Here is a 13,975-nt window from a genome sequence, read left to right as displayed (position 1 = left end):
TCCATGGGGAGCCTGCTTCTCCCTCTGCCTATGTCTCTGCCTCTCTGTGTCTCTCATGAATAAATAAATAAATCTTTAAAAAAAAAAAAGCCCCAAACACCTCCTTACAAAAGTAATTATTCAAAAAAAAAAAAAAGTAATTATTCATTACAAAGTAAAGAGTAGCTTCAGGGATGCCTGGGTGGCTCAGCGGTTGAGCATCTGCCTTTGGCTCAGGGCGTGATCCTGGAATCCGGGATCAAGGAGGAGGCTGCTTCTCCCTCTGACTGTGTCTCTGACTCTCTGTGTGTCTCTCATGAATAAATAAATCTTAAAAAAAAAAAAAAAGTAGCTTCAAAATAAAAAAGCCTGGCAGATACTACCTTCCACCTTCACCAAGAGACCAAAGTCAATAAATATCATAGCTCCTTCAAGCTGACTTTTGTGTCTTTCCATTTTCTTTGCTTTTTTGACATAATAAAGCAGTCAGTAGTTTAACTTAATAAGTCAAATAAATAGCAGTTATCTCCAGGTGGCTGAAATACAAATTATTTCTAATACGCATTCTTCTATATCTTACAAACCCTCTACAATAAATATGCACTATTTTTAAGATAGAGAGGAGAATCAAAATCAAAACATGGCATATGCCTGCAACGTTCTCTTCACCACAGCCTCCCAATATTTTTTAATCTTAACACCAGAATGAATTCAATTCTCATCTCCTCCATGAAATACTTTCTTATCACTTTAGATTACAATTCTTTTCACAGTCAATGCTTTAAACTTTAGTTCCCAACTATTTTATTTAAAGATTTTATTTATTTGTTTGACAGAGTACAAGGAGGGGGAATGGCAGGCAGAGGGATGGGGAAAAGCAGGCTCCCGTTGAGCAAGGAAACTGATGCAGGGCTTGATCTCAAGACCTTGGGATCATGACCCAAGAGGAAGGCAGACACTTAACTGACTGAGCTACCCAGGTGCCCCAGTTCCCAGCCATTTTGGTCTCAGGATTCTTTTTCTGAGTACTCAAAGAGCTTTTGATGTGGGTTAAAGATTTATTTATTTATTTATTTGAGAGAGCACATGTGCATGAGCAGGGGGAGGAGCAGAGGGAGAAAGACAAGTGGACTCCACGATGAGCATGGAGCAGAAAGTGGGGCACACCCTGAGATTATGACCTGAGCTGAAATCAAGATGCTTAACTGACTGAGTCACCCAGGATCCCCTTGATTATGTGGGTTATATCATTAATAATTACATATTGAATATTGGGGAACCTGGGTGGCTCAGTGGTTCAGCATCTGTCTTTGGCTCAGATCATGATCCTGGGGTCCTGGGATTGAGTCCCTCATTGGGCTCCCCACAGGGAGCCTACTTCTCCCTCTGCCTATGTCTGTCTCTCTCTCTATGTCTCTCATGAATAAATAAAATCTTTTAAAAAATTCAATATTTAAAAAAAATTTTTTTTTTAATTTTAAGTAATCTCTAGGCCCAACATGGAACTCAAATTCATAACCCTGAGAACAAGAGTTGTATGTTCCAGGGATCCCTGGGTGGCGCAGCGGTTTGGCGCCTGCCTTTGGCCCAGGGCGCGATCCTGGAGATCCGGGATCGAATCCCACGTCAGGCTCCCGGTGCATGGAGCCTGCCTCTCCCTCTGCCTGTGTCTCTGCCTCTCTCTCTCTCACTGTGTGCCTATCATGAATAAATAAAAATTAAAAAAAAAAAAAAGAGTTGTATGTTCCACTGACTGAGCCAGCCAGGGACCCCCAATATTAAAAATGTTTGTTTGTTTACGTATTTATTTATTTATAAAAGATTTTATATTTTATTCACGAGAGACAGAAACAGAGAGAGGCAGAGACATAGGCAGAGGGAGAAGCAGGTTCCCCTGCAAGGATCCCATGTGGGACTTGATCCCGGATTCTGGGATCAGGACCTGAGCCAAAGGCAGATACTCAACCACTGAGCCATCCAGGCATCCCCAAAATTTTTAATTTATTTATTTGAAATAGCAGTAATAAACCCATTACATGTTAACATAACTTTTGTTAACATATCATTTTATGAAAATAATTAACTATCTTCCCAAACTATTTAATAAAAAGTGGCATTATTTTACATTTTGCAAGTCACTTTACTGCTTTATAGAAGGTAGCTAGATTCTTATATCTGCTTCATACATGTATATCAACCCTCAGATAGGTAGTTGGAAAAGAAAGATTCTTTTTTGATACTGCACCAAATTTTAACAAGTAGTAGTTTCTTAAAAGTTAGTTTCGCTGTAGAATCTGAATCATACGAATGACTTTTTCATACTCTATTACATGAAAATCATCTTGAATGTAGTTTGTTTGTTTAAGCAGGCTCCATGCCCAACAGGACTTGAACTCACAACCCTGAAATCAAGAGTCCAGTTCTCAACCGACTGAGCCACCAAGGCACCCCTAAGTCCATCTTAAACTTTGAATGGATCTTTCAGTCATACATGGTTTTATACCACGCATTGTTCTTTTAGAAAATACTAATTCACTGAATCATGTGGATCTTCTAAATGTTGACACATTTCATTATAAAATATTTTTTATTTAATTTTTTAAAAAATATTTTATTTATTTATTCATGAAAGGCACAAAGAGAGAGGCAGAGACACAGGCAAAGGGAGAAGCAGGCTCCCTCCTCACAGGAAGCCTGATGCGGGATTTGATCCCAGGACCCTGGGACCACACCCTGAGCCAAAGGCGGACATTCAACCACTGAGCCACTCAGGTGTCCCTCATTATACAATATTTTTTAAAGTCATATATGGGAATGTCTGGGTGGCTCAGTGGTTGAACGTCTGTCTTTGGCTCAGGGCGTGATCCTGGAGTCCCGGGATTGAGTCCCACATCGGGCTTCCTCCATGGAGCCTGCTTCTCCCTCTGCCTGTGTCTCTGCCTCTCTCTCTCTGTATCTCTCATGAATAAATAAATAAAATCTTTACAAACAACAACAACAACAAAATAAAGTCACATTTGTTAATACCTTACCTCATCAGGAAAATCTTTAGAAAGCTATCAAGCTCACAGTGGAGGATATAAGTTTTCCAAATTTCTAATTTTTGCTTGAAAATTCAAATGTAACCATTGGTACTGCCTTAATAGAAGGCAGCTACCTTATTTTTCTTCTAATGACAGACATAATTTTCAAGAATATATCTGCTGAATAGTCTAGATTTTTTTTTTTTAAGTAAAAATGGTGTTCAGTGAGAAAAAAAAATAAAGGCTAATTCAGCTCACCATTCAAATGATTGCACAAGTGCTTTTCCTCAAGACAACCACCATTGTACTCTGATATGCAACAAAAATATTTTGTATGCACTTCCAATTTTGTCACACAAAATATTAAAAGGTATGTGTACTCAGGGTGCCTGGCTGGCTCAGTTTGTAGAGTATGTAACTCTTGATCTCAGGACCATGAGTTCAAGCCCCATGATGGGAATAAAGCTTATTTAAAATAAAAATTTTAAAAAGACATCTACTTAAAAAAAAAGTTATGTGTACTCAAGGGTTGAAATTAAATAATTTTTATTAATACATCAAATATATTCTTAAGTGAAACTGCCTTTTAAAAAAAAACTGTGAGTGCATGATGGTCAATGTTTGTATCCAGGTGATGGGTTCATGGAGTCTTAATACTTTTGCATATATTTGAATTGAAATGATCTTTTGGCTTGGGGAAATTGAGTTAGGCAAAAATAGGACAGAGATTCAGTACTCTGAAATAAACTCCCATAGTTAATACAATTTTCACTAATATTTACATTCCAAGTGTGCATATCTGTTTTTTATGTCTGCTTTCCATATTGATTTTAATTATTATTCATTTAAACCTAACAGCTTGGGGCACCTGAGTGGCGCAGTCAGTTAAGCATCTGACTTGGTTTTTGCTCAAGTCATGATCTCAGGGTCCTGGGATCAAGCACCACATCAAGCTCCATGCTCAGCATGGAGTCCGCTTGACATTCTCTACTTCTCCTTTTGCCCCTCCCATTTGTGCTATCTCTCTCTCTCTCAAATAAATAAATAAATATATAAATAATCTTTAAGCCTAACAACTTAAGCATGAAAACATTATTACTTAAGATCTTTGATTTTATAAGTTTATGAAATTAATAGTATTAAATAAAACAATGAAAAGATAATTGAAATATTAAAAAATTAATAGAAGCTATACACTGTACTTAGTAATTTACATATCATTTTATTAAAACTCCCATAACCAGGGGCACCTGGGTGGCTCAGTGGTTGAGCATCTGCCTTTCACTCAGCTTGTGATCCTGGGGTCCTGAGATTGAGTCCCACATCAGGCTCCTCATGGGGAGCCTGCTTCTCCCTCCGCCTATGTCTCTGCCTCTTTCTCTGTGTCTCTCATGAACAAGAAAGAAAGAAAGAAAGAAAGAAAGAAAGAAAGAAAGAAAGAAAGAAAGAAAGAAAGAAAGAAGAAAGAAAGACTCACAATCAGAAAAAAAAAATGGGTACAGCCACATAGCTAACAAGGGGAACTATGATTCACGAATAAGCTATATGATTTCAGATCCCATCTTTTCCATCACTATGTAGCAGCTTTTATGCTGTCACTCATGGAATGCCTTTATTTCAGTTTTATATCTATACATATTGGTCCCTATTCCCATATTCTTCTATTTGTTTCTAAAGCTTGAAGATAAAGTCCATAATGATAATATAAATTACTTGTTAGATACATATGGTGAAAGCCTGGAGAGTAACTAAGGGACTAATTAAAAAGTATGCCATTCCTCTCCAAGGAATTATTTATTGGTATGTAGCTCTTGTCTCACGAAATTATTTGAATACCTTTTCTTTTTTTGTTTTTAAGATTACTTATTTATTTATTCATGAGAGACACAGAGAGGCAGAGACATAGGCCAAAGGAGGAGCAGGCTCCCCAAGGGGACTCAATTCCAGGACCCCAGGATCATGACCTATTGAATTCCTTTTTTTTCCAGTTATCATATCACTTATAGAAGCACACTTGCCACCAATTTTTCTTTTCCTTCAATAATCAGTTTAAAGAATGCCTGGCTTTGCAAATCACCATCTGATATATATAAACAAATGTTTAAATTTTAATTAGTTATTAAATTATGAAATGGGGAAGAGAATGAATGTCACAGATTTTACATGGTGCCCTAATATGTTTATAATTCTTCTGCTTACATCATACTGCCTCCCTCTACCAGTTCACATTTTTCACTTCATTGAGAAAATCTTCTCTGAAAAGTCCCAATTCACTTTATTCATAGCTTCACTATATACTTCCCAAGTTTTCTTTTTTTTTTTTTTATGATAGTCACACACAGAGAGAGAGAGAGAGAGAGAGAGAGAGAGAGAGGCAGAGACACAGGCAGAGGGAGAAGCAGGCTCCATGCAATGAGCCCAACATGGGACTCGATCCCAGGACTCCAGGATCACGCCCTGAGCCAAAAGCAGACGCTCACCATTGAGCCTCTTATATATAGTGCTTCATAATTACTTTGTGATCAGTTAATTCTTTCTTTTTTTAAGATTTATTTATTTATTTTAGAGAGAGAGCGGGGGGGGGGGTGGCAAAGGGAGAGTTTCAAGCAGACACTGTGCTGAGCACAGAGCCTGACAGGGTGCTCAATCACACGACTCTGAGATCACAACCTGAGCTGAAACCAAGAACCAGATACTTAACCAACTGTGTCACCCAGGTACCCCGTGATCAGTTAATTTCTGATAGGACAGATAAAGTAAAGGAAACATTCTCTTCTGTATCTTTAATTAGATTTAGATGCTGTGAAGTAAAGAAATAACTGTTCAGTTTTCTTTTTACCTCTAAATGTTTTATAAACCAATAAACATTGTAGAGTTGTTTTAGTTATTTCCAACCACTATTATTAACATCTTTGTATACATTATATGTGTGTGTGATGTTTGCAAAAGCAATGACAAATATAACCATGTGCATCAGACACACATAAAAAACAACAAAAAGCCCTCCAAAATGAAATATTTTCTGATATTGGAAAAGATAGCTTAGTATAAATGAAACATATCCTAATGTTTGAGACATGATCCTATCTCAACTCAAAATGAAATTATTCAATAAGTCAAGCAAAAAAGTTAAGTTCCTTCTTCATTTTTTTCCTTTCCTTTCTTTCTTTTGTGTGAGAGTGGGAGCATGAAAGCGGGGGTTGGGGGGCACAGTGGGAGAGGGAGAGAGAATCTTAAGCAGGCTCCAAGCCAGCATGAGGCCCTACATGGGGCTTGATCTCATGACCCTGAGATAATGACCCGAGCTGAAATCAAGAGAGTCAGGCATTTAACCAACTGAGACACTCAAGTGCATCCCTTCTTCATTTCTAAATTCATTTGTTCGTTCAATATTTATAGCATGCCTTGGAAATAGTATATATGATTTACCTAAGAGAATAAAGAGCTTGTAAGGAGTAAAGATGGTGTATACTAAGAGCATTTCTCTTTTTTTAGTTTTTTAAATTATTTATTTATTTATTTTTTTTTTTAAAGATTTTACTTATTTATTCATGAGAGACACAGAGAGAGGCAGAGACACAGGCAGAGGGAGAAGCAGGCTCCATGCAGGGAACCTGACTTGGGACTCGATCCCGAGTCTCCAGGATCACATCCTGGGCTGAAGGCAGCGCTAAACCGCTGAGCCACCCAGGCTGCTCTAAGAGCATTTCTCAATATGGGTTCCCTGGAACACTGCAGACTTGTTTCTCTATGTCAAGGGGAAAAAAACCAAAAAACTGGTGAAATCTGTATTTATAGGTATAAATAAACTAAACACATCAATAGTACAGAAGAATATGCAAACTGTATACTGATACTCAAACTTTATATTGATACACAGGCAGCATTTACCAACTACCACATGTATGCTCTCTTCAGTGATAAGTGGTTTTTGTTATGTATCCTGTAATTATTTCAATAATTTCTCTATAAAAATTGTCATTTCAGTATTTTCTATAATGATATTTTTATATTTAATTTTTCTAAATTTATATACAATTTAAGACATATATATTTCAGCCATTCCTGAAAATAAGTACATTTTAGTTTGCTTTCTTGAGCAGGAAATGATATTAACTTATCATTAAATAAATGATAAACAACTTCATTGCTAATAAGGTATCAGTAGGAGTGAGCCAGTTGAGGAAATGAATGAGGAAAAGTCCTTGTTGAAAGGGCACTTGGCTGGCTCAGCTGGAAGAGCATGCGACTCTTGATCTCAGGGTTGTGAGTTTGAGCCTCATGTTGGGTGCAGGGATTACTAAAAAATAAAAGGAAAAAAAAAAAGTCCTCATTGAAAAGTGAGTAAGAGTTCCCTGAAAATAGAAATGAGGGAACAAGAAGAGAAAGAATTGATACCCTACATGGGATGTGTTTCAGGATGCAACTACAGAATACCACTTCCAGTGATACTTTTGAGACTCAAATTGATTTTTCAATTTCTTCCTTGGAAGTCCAATTAAAGTTTGGAACCCAGAAGCAGCCAGCGTCCAATAGTAAACTTACCCTCAAACTTATCACTGGCCAAATCATTCTGTGGCAGGATACCCAGATTGTGACAATACTCTTTCTCAAGATCAAGGGTAAAAGATTAAGAGGGAAGGTGATTTTTTTTTTTTAATTCTTTGGCCACTGAACCCTTAATACATAGACTTAAAAAAAAAAAAAAGCCTGTTGCCGGACACCTGGCAGATGCCTGGTGGCTCACTGGTTGAGCCTCTGCCTTTGGCTCAGGGCGTGATCCCTGGATCGAGTCCCATATCGGGCTCCCTGCATGGAGCCTGCTTCTCCCTCTGCCTATATCTCTGCCTCTCTCTCTGTGTCTCTCATGAATAACTAAATAAAATCTTAAAAAAAAAAAAAAGTCTGTTGCTTAATTCAACTGGCTTATAGAGATAGATAGAGGAATCTTAGACTAAGTTATTTCCCTATCTCCCTGCAATCATACCTCTAACCAGCTCAATTGGAATCTGAAAAAAAAAATGTATATACAGTATGATTACAAGTATCAGAAAATATGTATTTAAAGGATATACTTCAAAATGTTAATAGGGATTATATATGGATATACTTTCATAGAGAAATTAAGAAAATAGGCTTTGAGAGTATTGCTTGCTCTCCAGTTGATCCAAAAGGTGTATCTTTGATCTTTTTTTTTTTTTTTTTTTTTTTTTAAAGATTTTATTTATTTATTCATGATAGTCACACAGAGAGAGACAGAGAGGCAGAGACACAGGTAGAGGGAGAAGCAGGCTCCATGCAGGGAGCCTGACGTGGGATTCGATCCCGGGTCTCCAGGATCACGCCCCGGGCCAAAGGCAGGCGCCAAACCGCTGCGCCACCCAGGGATCCCTAAAAGGTGTATCTTTGATCTTATTGGTGTTTCATCAGTACACTGTAGTCATAAAAGGTGTTCTTTGGTCAAATAAATTTAGGAGACACATAGGAGGGATCTAGCATGCAGTAGATAATTAGAAGACAATAATTTATTATTTTAAGGGCACCTGGGTGGCCCAGGTTAAGCATCTGCCTTTGGCTCAGGTCACGATCCCAGGGTCCTGGGATCAAGCCCCACATCGGACTCCATGCTCAATGGGGAACTTGCTTCTCCCTTTCCTATTCCCCTTGCTTGTGTGCTCCCTCTCTCTGTGTCAAATAAATAAAATCTAAAATAGTAGTAATAATAATTTATTATTTTAATTATATTAGGATCTGCACTAGAAGCTAGAGACAGAAGCATTAATAAAAGCTGAAACCTGCCCTTGAGGAACTCACAGTCTAGTAAGGGAGGCAGATGTATTAACATAGCCCATTACAATATAATGTAATACAATGTATATGCTCTAAAGAGGCAAGAACAAAATAAACCTACAGAATTTAATTTTTGAAACATTAGGATGCCTGGGTGGCTCAGAGGTTGAGCATCTGCCTTCAGCTCAGGGCGTGATCCTGGAGTTCTGGAATCAAGTTCCACATCGGGCTCTCTGCATGGAGCCTGCTTCTACCTCTGCCTATGTCTCTGCCTTCTCTCTGTGCCTCTCATGAATAAATAAATAGATAAAATCTTTAAAAATTAATAATAATAATTTTTTAAACATTAATTTCCTCTTTCAAGGATAATCTCAGTAAAAGGCAATATGTTCATTAAAATTTTGAAAACATAAGTATAGGTTGATCTTATTCTTTCTCATTCAATTCAAAGTTCTAATACATAATACATATATGGATCCCTATATCCATGCTTATATTTCAAAAACAATTTTACAGTCTTCAAAGTCCATTTTATATACCTAATCCTCTCAACCCAAAGAGAAACAAGGCAAAGAGTCCCCATTTACAAATAAGGAAACTAAGTCTTCTTCCCAAGGCTAACTAGTGGTCTAGAATCTGACCCGGGTGATAATACAGACACAATATAGTACACATTAAGGGTTTCGAGTTATAGCGATTCTGGTATATACTTTATAAGATATATTGATCAATGTTTCAGTCTTGGAACGGTCATAGATCTGAATTTACATGAAATAGCAGGTATTTGAAGTTTGGGCAATAGAGAATCAGCCCAAATGTTAGTAATAAGCACAGAGAGACTAGTGATTGTTGTTGGCAGTGTCCAAGACAAAAATAAAAAGTAGCAAGGAAGTGACTCCTTCCTCAACTATTATTTTCCAGAAACTTGGTATCTTGAGTTACAAAGTATTTTTTTTAGTAAATAGCTCCTCTATCACTCTGGATTCAATTGTATTATTTGGAGCACATACTCAACAAAAGCATATTAAGCACTAACAACATAGGGACTTACTACAGTGCATTAGGACCATCATATAAGTAAATAGATTCAAATCTGCAGATATTTAACAAGATTATCATGACAGTTTCAGTTATATATCTTTGAATATACAAATACTGATCCCATATTTGCAAATAATGAATGGAAATTTTTATGTAAGGGGTGAAACTGAAACAACTGAAAATGACTTTATATCTAGGGAAAAATATTTTTAAAGTATTTCCAATAGTAAATAAGAATTGTAGATCTAGCTTATCCTGGTTTTAATACTGACTAAATTGATCTAGCACATATTTTTCTAACCTCTATGGAGTTCTGTTTTTTCACCTGTAGTGCATCGCAAAAATTCAAAAAATTAACATGCATTTTTTCTAAAATAAAATTTAGATTATCTACAATGACAGTTTAGATAGCTTTTTAGAGAATCTAGTTTTGTTTTGGTTTGGGTTTTTAGTAAGAACATTTTTCTTTTCTTTTTTTTTGTTTAATCATTAAACACAGAGCACCTGGCTGCTCAGTCAGAAGAATGTGCAACTCTTGATTTCAGGGTTGTGAGTTCAGACCCCACTGGGTGTAGAAGTTACTTACATAAACAACAACAACAACAACAAGTAAGTCTTTAAAAAAATAAAGTAGGTAAACACAACTGTAGTATGTATACTGCCTATCTCCAGAATAACAGGACTACTACCATCGAAAATTGCTTCTACAGCAACAATTTAAACACTAAAAGTTGGATTGGGGTTTTAATAGTTGAAGGCATATTAGCAGTCATGTCATCCTACGCTTTAACTATGTATCTAATTAAACCAAATAAGCAATAACAGGGCATTTAGCTGGTGACCCCTTGATGCTTTTCATGAGTAGAGGGACTAGCATAACTATTGAAGTCACTCTTCAGAACTATGCTTAACATAAAATTGTACAGGTTATACAGAAGAATGCCAAAGTATTTCTGTCATATTTAAAACTGTATTCCTGGCCAATTCTTGTTAGAAAATACAGTACTAAATCCATTTCAAGGATTGGCCTGTAAATTCCAAGCAGTTTTAACCTAATTTAACATTCACCTCTAAAGAACAGTTAAAATTGATCGACTAAATCAGATTTCACAACATTTTACACATCATACTTGAAATAAAGACTCATTATTTTGCGATATGAAGAGGCAAAGATTTGGTCTGCTGTTTGGGAAATTACAGGATGGACTATCTAGGCTCCTTTTAGTAAGATACTTTCCCAAGAAACACCTTCTTTGTTTTCTTTAAACAATATAGTCCTGTCATAAACTACATCATCTTTTTGTCTTTAGGAAATCCAGGTGTCATTGCTCAGGTGCTGGGTGGGGCTAAAAAAAAAAAAAAACCAAAGCAGGTGTAAGGTTTGCTCCCTTGGGAACGAGAACGCTCTAATTTCTGTCCCAGTCCCACCTAAGCTCTAATTGTGACCTTGGGAAGTGTCCCCAAGTCAGGGACTAGGTTTCCATCTCCTCTTAATCATCAGTGCTCAGAAGGGGAGGCTGGGGGTGGGGCGCCAGCCCCCAGGGACTGCAGACAACCAGGCTGCATCACGCTCCAGGTTCACGCAGTTCCTCAACCCTCGAAGCTCGTCGCCCCAGATCTTCCTACAAGCTCAGCCACCGGCTCCACTCCGGACAGTCGGTTCCGGTTCCCCGGCGGGGTACCCTGGCTCTGCTCGGCGCTCCCCCCCCACCCCCCTTGCAATCATCCTTCCATCTGCCGAGAAACGCTCCATCTACCCTTAATTCTCACACCCTCCTTCAGAGAACCTCTGACACCGCTGCACTTGAGAGATTCCCCCCACCATGGCTCGGTCTCAAGATCCCTTACCTCCTCCCTTCAAGAGACCTCCCCTTCACATCGCCTTCACCTCCAGGGAGCCCTCTTTCGCACACCCCATTCTTCCTCAAACTCTCAAGCATTTCCACCCGCCAGCCTTTTGCGGAGCTCTAAAGGGCGCTCAGCTCTAGTTGGAGGGGGAAGCCTCCCCCACCTCCGCCAACGAGATCTGGGGACCCCCCTCTCACCTCCGCGGTGAGAGATGTGTTTACTGAGGAATCGCTGCTTCTTTCTCGGGTGCAACAAGGTTGGGTATTTGAGCAACAAGAATGAAGTCACCAAGTACCCTCCCAGGGTGGAGAGAAGGTAAAAAGCCGCGGTGGACGACATCTCAGCCACCGTGTGGGAAGTCTCCCACCTCCGGGCCCTCTGAACTCCGCTGCGGCGGTCGCAACGGCTGCGGCGGCTGCGGCGGCGGCGGCGGCGGCGGCGGCGGCAGCTGCAGCTGCTCGAGGTCTGCTCGCCCCCAGCCGGTGCCAGCGGTGCAGCGCACTTGTCGGCGCCAGCCCTCCACGCAGGCGCAGCAGACCCCAGGCGTCTGAGCAACAAAGGAGCTGCGGTACGCAGGCGCGCTCTGGCTGCTGGGTAGGAACCTGCAGAGGTCCGGTAGTGAGCATTTGTCATCTAGCTCTGGGGTAGAACCCGCAGCTTCTCTGAAAATCTCCAAACAGGCGAAAGCTTGGAAACCTGCCAGTGTTTTCGCCATCACTCAGGCAGAAAAGGCTGCTCCAAGATAGCCTTCAGGGAAGGCCTGACAATTAGAAAATCCTCATCAAAAATGGAGATTCCAGGGTCCCTGAGTGGCTCAGTGGTTGATGGTCTGCCTTTGGCTCAGGTCGGGATCCCAGGGCCCCTAGGATCCAGTCCGCATGAGGCTCCCTGCAGAGAGCCTGCCTCTCCCTCTGCCTTGGTCTCTGCCTCTCTTTCATGAATAAATAAAATCTTAAAAAAAAAAAAAAAAAAAAAAAAGATTCCAGGGCACATCTTAGCCCTGACTCTAGCAAGTTGCAAAGAACTGTTACTAATGGAGTAGTTAAAGCTTGCTAAAACAAATAGTAAACTCATCCATTTGATGAAAATGGAGTTTTCCCTATCATTACACATACCATAAGGGGTCCTAATTTATCAGCCAAAATTTGAGGCATTCTTCTCTCATTCCACTGTGATAATGCAATCCCCACGCTTTATACAGGATAGGCAGTCAAGATATATTTGTTGACTTGCAAGTCTACTTAAAATAAGAAAACATTCGCAAGGTTATAGGTTATTACTGAAAAGTCTTAGATAGGAAACTGAATCCCAGAAGACCCAACTAGTTTTCCTTTCATCCATACTTCCAGGTTTATAAAAAGAAAATATGGGACAAAGGTGGCTACATTTAGGAGGAGGGCAGTGAAAGTCAAGCTGATCACTATCTTAGAGTAAATCATGGGTGGGGCATTGCTGGCTCAGGGCAGTCCTTATTGCTTGAGGGAGTAGTTTCAGTTCCCATTGGGTTATGCTTTGCCTGCAGGATCCTTTGCCTGAGTTAAGAGATAAGCTGGAAGAAGGACTTAATTAGAAAGTTTGAGGTCAAAAATAGAGATAGTTGAAGTCCTTGCAAATTTAGAAGATTCTAGAAAACAGTGGCCTACATTAAAATTTAAAAAGTAGCTGTAAAAGGGGCTCCTGGGTCCACTGAATGTCAGACTCTTAGTTTTAGCTCAGGTCATGATCTCAGGGGAGTGGAACAGAGCCCAGCACTTGGGATTCTTTCCCCTCTTGTCTCTCCTTCTGCTCCTCCCCCTGCTTGTGTGCTGTCTCTCTAAAATAAAAACAAATAAAATCTTTAAAATAAAAGGTAGCCGAAAAAGACTTTTGCATCAATTTACCACCATAGTAAGTCTATTTCTTGATCTAGTATCAAAATACCCAAAGAAATGGTAAATCCTTTATAGAAAAAAGCTCTAAGAATAAAAATTCCAAATATGACATTTATTAAACTAAAATATTTTTAAATTTTTATTTATTCATTAGAGACACAGAGAAAGAGGCAGAGGGAGGAGCAGGCTCCCTGTGAGGACCCTGATGGGGGACTCGATCCTAGGACCCTGGGTTCACGATGTGAGCCAAAGGCAGATGCTCAACCACTGTGCCATTCAGGCGTCCCTTAACCAAAACATTTTTTAAAAGATTTTATTTATTTATTTATGAGAGAGAGAGAGAGAGAGGCAGAGACACAGGCAGAGGGAGAAGCAGGCTGCATGCAAGGAGCCTGATGTAGGACTCGATCCTGGATCTCCAGG

The 13,975-nt window shown here is 39.3% G+C and overlaps 1 protein-coding gene across 4 annotated transcripts in view; it reads right to left on the bottom strand.

Annotated features, from left to right (window-relative positions):
- The window catches only part of GDPD1 (glycerophosphodiester phosphodiesterase domain containing 1), a 53,561-nt gene extending 41,415 nt beyond the window's left edge, over positions 1 to 12,146 (bottom strand). For 2 of the 4 annotated variants that reach the window (XR_003133590.3, XM_025440199.3), the window contains exon 1: positions 11,879 to 12,141. Coding sequence is in view for 2 of the 4 variants with exons in the window: in XM_025440199.3 (XP_025295984.1) it covers positions 11,879 to 12,020 (142 nt within the window). In the remaining 2 variants the exon portion in view is untranslated. Of the gene's footprint in view, positions 1 to 11,681; positions 11,783 to 11,878 lie in introns of those variants that run through there. The other 2 variants (XM_049114154.1, XM_049114155.1) reach the window with 2 other exon arrangements.
- Between the last annotated feature and the right edge of the window lie 1,829 nt (positions 12,147 to 13,975).

Source organism: Canis lupus, chromosome 9 (assembly GCF_003254725.2).
Source record: "Canis lupus dingo isolate Sandy chromosome 9, ASM325472v2, whole genome shotgun sequence".
In the NCBI taxonomy this organism is placed as follows: Eukaryota; Metazoa; Chordata; class Mammalia; order Carnivora; family Canidae; genus Canis; species Canis lupus.
The sequence above is the reverse complement of the archived record's forward strand: the minus strand, read 5'-3'. Positions and strand labels throughout refer to the sequence as shown.